Source organism: Eleutherodactylus coqui, chromosome 13, assembly GCF_035609145.1.
Source record: "Eleutherodactylus coqui strain aEleCoq1 chromosome 13, aEleCoq1.hap1, whole genome shotgun sequence".
Taxonomy (NCBI): domain Eukaryota; kingdom Metazoa; phylum Chordata; class Amphibia; order Anura; family Eleutherodactylidae; genus Eleutherodactylus; species Eleutherodactylus coqui.
Window position 1 is genome coordinate 3,486,417 of NC_089849.1, and position 7,071 is coordinate 3,493,487.

The 7,071-nt window shown below is 58.1% G+C and overlaps 1 protein-coding gene across 1 annotated transcript; it reads left to right on the top strand.

Moving 5' to 3' along the window:
* The first annotated feature begins 2,098 nt into the window (after positions 1 to 2,098).
* On the top strand, positions 2,099 to 3,607 carry CEBPB (CCAAT enhancer binding protein beta). The gene has a single exon (XM_066586600.1). It carries the CDS (start codon positions 2,133 to 2,135, stop codon positions 2,856 to 2,858), a length of 726 nt encoding a protein of 241 aa, XP_066442697.1. The 5' UTR covers positions 2,099 to 2,132; the 3' UTR covers positions 2,859 to 3,607.
* The last annotated feature ends 3,464 nt before the right edge of the window (positions 3,608 to 7,071 follow it).

Below are 7,071 nucleotides of genomic sequence, written 5' to 3' on the forward strand. Positions count from 1 at the left end.
ATGGTGGCGGTCCACAGAGGCCGGGCTGGTGCTCAGAGGAGGGGGTGGAGCTAAGACTGTCCTCACACCTCCATCTTGGCAGCACAGCCTGGAGGTGTGACTACTCGGAACAGCAGACCAGGGGCTGAGCCAACCAGACTTTACACTTGCTCAATAGACTCCGCCTCCCTCTCTGACCACAATGTGATAGGAGTGGTGTGTTTGACTTGGTCATTATTGGTCGCTGCCATTCATTATACTCCGGGTGCTTGTACTGTTTATAATGAACCGCTGCATTTGGCTCTCCAGGAAATTTCCCCATACAGTACATTGCCAATCCGCTGCTGGTAACAGGCACAGGATTGGGGGCAGCAGCAGCGTGAAGGGTTTATGGAGGTTGGTAAAGGTGTTTGGGGTGCTGGAAAAGTGAGGAGCTAAAGATGTCTGTGTTGCAAACTTTGCAGAAAGGAATTGTGGCTGGAGGAAGTAGTCATGGAGGTCTGGGCTGGATAGACAAGACAGAAAAATGAACGACTTCTGTGGTCTGTAGAGTGCCTGTGTAGGACAGGATGTGCCACTATTTGGTCACTGTATGGAGTAATGTTGGTCTTCCTACAGTGACTAGTTAGTATTATTTATAGTACCAGTGCTTCTGGTGGCGCAATGTGCCACTTCTAATATAGTCAATAACATCATCACATGTAACTCACTGAAGGACCTGTGATGATGCCACCGTCATGTGATCAGGGGAGGAGCATGTAACTCACAAGATGAAGGACCTGTGATGATGTCACGATCATGTGATCAAGGGCAGAGCATGTAACTCAGTCACTCACGGACAAGTGGTCATTACTGCTACTGAATAAAAATCAGAGTACTATGGTAATGTTAGTCAGTGACTGTGGAGTAATAGCATGGTTTGGCGGTGGTACTTGGACTTTGTATAGTGGTAACATTGGTCTTTCTCTAGTGGGTTTATTTAGTGGCGGCATGTATATAATATGTAATTACTGTACGAGGGTAATATTTGCTTCCGGTATAGTGATGACAATGTTATGGTAACTGTACATGTATGTAACCTTTTTGTGTGTGTGGGGGGGGGGGGGGGGGGGTGCAACATATGTCCCAAGTCTTGTGCTGCTGATCTTTAAAGACTCTAGCAATACCCCTGCCAATGGCTTGTTTTCTGATGCCCCTTTCCATTTAAATCGGCAGCGCTTGTCGCCGGGCTCCACGTGGATGGGATTTCTAAAATCTCACAGGATCCGTGGCGCTCACACCATATAGAAACAAACGGTTTCCACTTGAGGCCCGGACCATGCAGTGCTTACAGCTGTCCACCAGGTGGCGGCAATGCTCACGTAATCTTATAACTGTGTAGTGAAAACACAAATAGGCAACTTGTGATGTAGCAGAGCTGAATTGGCAATGTAACATTTTACATGTAGTAGGAGAATACAGCTGCAGTCCCATGTAAACCCCCACTGTGCAATTGTGTCCTTGCACTTCCTAGTGGGCATCAGTGGTAATGTAGTTTGTATGGACTCCACCTGTCCGCCATGTTCTATATGCTTTGGGTTAAACCTGGGAAGAAGACCCCACTAGGATCGGTAGTGGCGACGAAGGGGAGATCTGTAACACCCAAGTGGGAGGAAGGGAGGAAAGAGACCTTTCTGCAAAGGCCTGGGCAGAAATACAGCGCTGGAAGTGCTAGTGACATCCGCTGGGGGTTGTAGTGTCCCTGTATGCTGGGCGCTGTAGTGCCAGAGCCCGCTGGGCGCTGTAGTGCCGGAGCCCGCTGGGCGCTGTAGTGCCTGGGCCCGCTGGGCGCTGTAGTGCCGGAGCCTGTATGCTGGGGGTTGTAGTGTCCCTGTATGCTGGGCGCTGTAGTGCCGGAGCCCGCTGGGCGCTGTAGTGCCGGAGCCCGCTGGGCGCTGTAGTGCCGGAGCCTGTATGCTGGGGGTTGTAGTGTCCCTGTATGCTGGGCGCTGTAGTGCCGGAGCCCGCTGGGCGCTGTAGTGCCTGGGCCCGCTGGGCGCTGTAGTGCCGGAGCCTTATGCTGGGGGTTGTAGTGTGACGGGCGTGATTTCGTTACTTTGTTTCCTCCTCTCCAGCTGTCACAGTGACACTTCCGGGGTGACGTCACGGTTGCCATGGCGGCAGGTCGCTACAATCCGGAGGGTATAAAGGCGGCTCTGGGCGGCCGCAGCTTCAGATCGCCGCCGCCAGTCCGCCCGATGCACCGCCTGCTGCCGCCCCGGGAGCCTCCAGGATGTGCGGCTATTAGAGCCATGGAAGCGGCCAACTACTACTACGACGAGAGCCCGGGGGCCAAAGCGCAGCGCCGGGGGCCCCTGCCGGAGCGGCCCATAGACTTCAGCCCGTACCTGGAGGCGGAGTGCGGGGAGCTGCTGTGCGAGCTGGGGGCCAGCCACTACCGCTACCCGGCCGAGCCCAAGAGCGAGCTGCACCCGCTGGACGCCTACCGGGACCCCCCGGCCAAGGACGAGCCCCCCATGCGTTCCTTCCTGCCCTTCCACAGCGCCCCCTCCGGCAGCAGCGGCAACCTGAGCAGCGCCTCGTCCGGCAGCCCCCCGGGCACCCCGAGCCCCGCGCCCCGCGGCCACAGCGCCAAGCACAAGAAGGCGCTGGACAAGCACAGCGACGAGTACAAGCAGCGCCGGGAGCGCAACAACATCGCCGTGCGCAAGAGCCGCGACAAGGCGAAGATCCGCAACCTGGAGACGCAGCACAAGGTGCTGGAGCTGACGGCCGAGAACGAGCGGCTGCAGAAGCGGGTGGAGCAGCTGAGCCGGGAGCTCGGGACCCTGCGCAACCTCTTCAAGCAGCTGCCTCCCGAGGCCACCGGGAGGTGCTAGAGCCGCGGGGCCCCTGCACGGACTACACGGACTGGGTGACTCCACTGCGGGGGCCCCTACACGGACTCTATGCCCCGCCTTCGGGGGCCCCTACACGGACTCTATGCCCCGCCTTCGGGGGCCCCTACACGGACTCTATGCCCCGCCTTCGGGGGCCCCTACACGGACTCTATGCCCCGCCTTCGGGGGCCCCTACACGGACTCTATGCCCCGCCTTCGGGGGCCCCTACACGGACTCTGTGCCCCGCCTTCGGGGGCCCCTACACGGACTCTGTGCCCCGCCTTCGGGGGCCCCTACACGGACTCTGTGCACCCCCTTGCGGGGCCCCTACACGGACTCTGTGCCCCCCTTGCGGGGCCCCTACACGGACTCTGTGCCCCCCTTGCGGGGCCCCTACACGGACTCTGTGCACCCCCTTGCGGGGCCCCCACACGGACTCTGTGCACCCCCTTGCGGGGCCCCCACACGGACTCTGTGCACCCCCTTGCGGGGCCCCTACACGGACTCTGTGCCCCCCTTGCGGGGCCCCTACACGGACTCTGTGCCCCCCTTGCGGGGCCCCTACACGGACTCTGTGCCCCCCTTGCGGGGCCCCTACACGGACTCTGTGCCCCCCTTGCGGGGCCCCTACACGGACTCTGCCCCCCTGCCGGGGTGATGCAACCTGCTGCAAGAGACTCTCCGGAGATCGGACTCACTCAGGGCTTCTAGATTCAGCATTAAATGTGGAATAAAAGGATTTCTTGTACTTGAGCCCCTTGTGGTGATCTGTGGGGTTTGGCAAGACCTCTGCTTGCTGTCAGTGATGGGCAACTGGCGGACAGCTGCTGGGCGTTACATTGTGTCAGCTGGTCGTCAGGCCGTTGCTTTCAGTGCGTCTGTTTTACACGTGCGACATTCCTCTCGGCCGCAAGACGGGGAAAAGACAGGCTGCTCTATTCTGTGAGAACGCGTTATTTCCGGGCGCTTTGTCGCATTGCGCTCTCATGCGGCGCATTTCCTGCGAGTGCGATGCAGTTTTAAGTTTTCCTATTGAAAAACAAAGCGCACGTGAAGATGGCGTGATCAGCTGTGCCGCCGCATCGCAGGAAACCGCGCTGCTCCTCGCCGGCCGTGTAAATACAGCCTAAGATGTTCTGCATGTAAGCAAGTCCCTGACAGCAAGCAGAGCTGCTGAAAATGGCGCAGTAGTGGGGGGGGCAGTTACTGAGGTCTTCTGCGTTACAATGTGGCATTCTTCCTTCCCGGACCCCCACTCTGGTTGGAGACCCCCGTATCACAAGCGGTGTCCCTTCTCTCTTGGTGACTTTATGACCCCGAGAGAACGGCGCCCCCATCTGTTCGGTAGAGCGGGCGCTCGCCAGCGAGAGATCAGGGGCTGCAGACTATCTGGGGGGGGGCTGATCTCAGACTGTCGGTAACTTCTTTGTGGAGGCTGCAGATGGGACAGGTGCTGAGCGATTGTCTGCAGTTATCAGCCCTGATCCAGTTATCTCAGTGAAGCTCCGCCTTCTTGCGTCTTGTTTACGGCGCTGTTCGCACGCGGCAGGCTGAGGGTGCGCTGATCGCACAATGCTTGGGAAGGTTATAGAAATTCAAGCAGAAACCGGCGCAGTCACGTGTTCAGAGAACGGCGAACGGCATTGTGCCGGCAGGGGGGGGGGGGGGGTGTCGGGCTGGAGGCACGCGGGGACTGCGACCGCGGCCGGAGAATCTCGGACCGATTGTGCGCTCGTAAACGTAGTTTTTTACTGTTCGTGCCGCGCGTTCTGTGCGGGGATTGGTTACTTGGCTTTTTATGCGCATGAAAAAAATAGTTAAAATGGTAAAAATCCCGTTGCGCTGGCGTGCAGCCCCCGCCGCTCAGAGCGCCGCCATCTTTTTTTTTTTTTTCTGTAAAGAGCCCTTAGAAAATAAGAGGCAATTTTGTTTTGTAAGGAATTGCCCAAAAGTCGGCCATGCAGCGCAGTTTGTGTCTCGGCCCGTCGGTCCAGGAGCATCGCTCATCGTACATCCAGAAAGCAGGCGCTTCGCTTCACGATCGCGTTCGTCCGCATCGCAGTCCGATGGATCTCGCAGATTGTCCGTGTGAATCCGGCCTTACCGCGTGCGTAATATCCCAGGGGCGATCACAGCAAAGGCATGGCAGGTGTGACCACCAGGAGTGCGAGGACGGAGGCCGCCCACGCCTGTCGGGTAGAAGTGGTTGGAGCAGAGGCCACACGGTGCACTGCTGTGCCATTCACCCGGGGGACTAGTAGTGCGCCTGCGGGCAAGGATGAGCGATTCTGGCGAAGATCCCTTTAAAGCAAAGCTGTCATGGCCGTTACGTTCCCCGAGGGCGGCACACGGGGCGGGCAGACATGCCGATTTCAGCGGTCGGTCACTTATGGGGTAATGGGCGGTGATTGTTAAGAACTTACAGTTCGTTCCTGCAGCTTCAGCAAGAAAGTCCAGAATATTCCTGAGGAGCTGGTAGCTCCACCCACCCACCCTGATTGGCCGTCCTCTAGCTATTACACTGCACACTGAGAAAACTACCAATCAGGGTGGGTGGGCGGAGCTACCTCAGAATTATTATTAACAATCACCGCCCATTACCCCATAAGTGACCGACCGCTGAAATCATCGTGTGTGCCGCCCTCGGGGAGCGCAACGGCCACGACAGCATCCCTTTAACATTAGTATACGGCATCCCGGACCGCTCTGCAGGCGGCGATTATGGAGTCCAGTGTGTCGTCCGCACTGCGGGGTGAAGGGCCGCTGGGGGTTTGGCGTCAGGATAATAGACCTCTGACCCCGGCAGCCGACCTTTGTACCAAGTGAGACAACAGTCAAGCCGCACGAGTCGTTGGCGGACATATTGTGAGCGCTCCGGGGGGCTCATCCACTTGGGGGCTTCCTGGGCGTCGCGGTGCCCGTCTTCATACCGGAGATGCCTCTGCAGAAATATGCCCATAGTCAATATTTGCGCGGCACTTGAGCGCTGACAGGTTGTTTGCTGAGCGCCTTCCCTTCATCACCTCCGACTGCGCAGATTAGTAACGGGCGGAGGAGCAGCCGACACTTCGCTACACGGGATGTTTACTCTGAGATTGGCGAGCATCGCGGTGTAACGCGGCGACACTTCCACGGAGATCGCGGCCATATAATATACTGACGGGACTGAGCTGTAATCTGTCCTCAGGAAAGGCCAGCAATGGTTGGTCGTCGGGGGTCCGCCGCTGCCAGTGTGTATGGAGCTGGAAACTGACCGCGCTGTACACGTTGCAGCACTGGGAGTTGCACCTGCAGTACCACCTTTGGCCACTGTACTACGGACAGCACTGTCTATACTTTAGAGCTCGCCCAATGCCAGCTAATCAGGTAGACCCCCGCTGACCCAGTAGTAACAGCTGCGTGATGCATGAATGCAATGCCATCAATACGGGCGCGATCCATGCGCAACCCCGCTATGAAAGAGTGGGGAATATAAAAAAAAAGACACACTGCGCGTGCGTGAGATACGCGGCCAGGTGCGGTCTCTGCCGGCTCACCTAGACCAGTAAAGCTGCAGTACTCCCGCGGAGTGTTACGGATGCGGTCGTGTGAATGAGCCCCATGGCTGTATTATACAGGTGATGTCCTTCTGGGAGGTTCATGCGGGTGGGGGCGGCGTGGCGCTCGTACGGCTGATTTTGCGCTCGGACCGCGGCCTGCCCTATTGTATTGGGTGATATCGCCGTTCGTTCCCGTCGCGCCTGTCAGTGCGATGCGCTTCTGGTCCTGCTTCCTGATATGGAGCCCCTGTGTAAATATGGCGCACGCTGTGGAGCAACTGCCAGGGATTTACATCTTGCCTCTACTGTGCATGCCAGCAGTGCTGAGTGGGCGCATGCCGTGTCTGGGCATACAGGCGAGGGCGGGCAGAATACACCTTGGCATCATCTGTGTGATTCGGCACACCTTTCCACAGAACTGCGCCTCCTCTAATCAGCGGCCGGCCGGAATCCACCGCGCCGTTTCTATGACTTCCCGGAGGAGGTGTATAGAGTCCAGCGGGCATGTACCCGGTGTGAACGGAGGCCGAGCGCCAGGCTGGCAGTGATTACATCCATGTTGTGGTCGCCGTAGACGAGGGTCTCGCCGGCAGCCGCTGCGCCCCGATGAATGTGATGAACACACTTATCTCAGCTAAAAGGGTCCTTCGTGCCCGCAGCAACCGATCGCCAC

Bases quoted from the DNA above. Each gene is read 5' to 3' on its own strand.
- CEBPB (XM_066586600.1), top strand. From the start codon at position 2,133: ATGGCGGCAGGTCGCTACAATCCGGAGGGTATAAAGGCGGCTCTGGGC.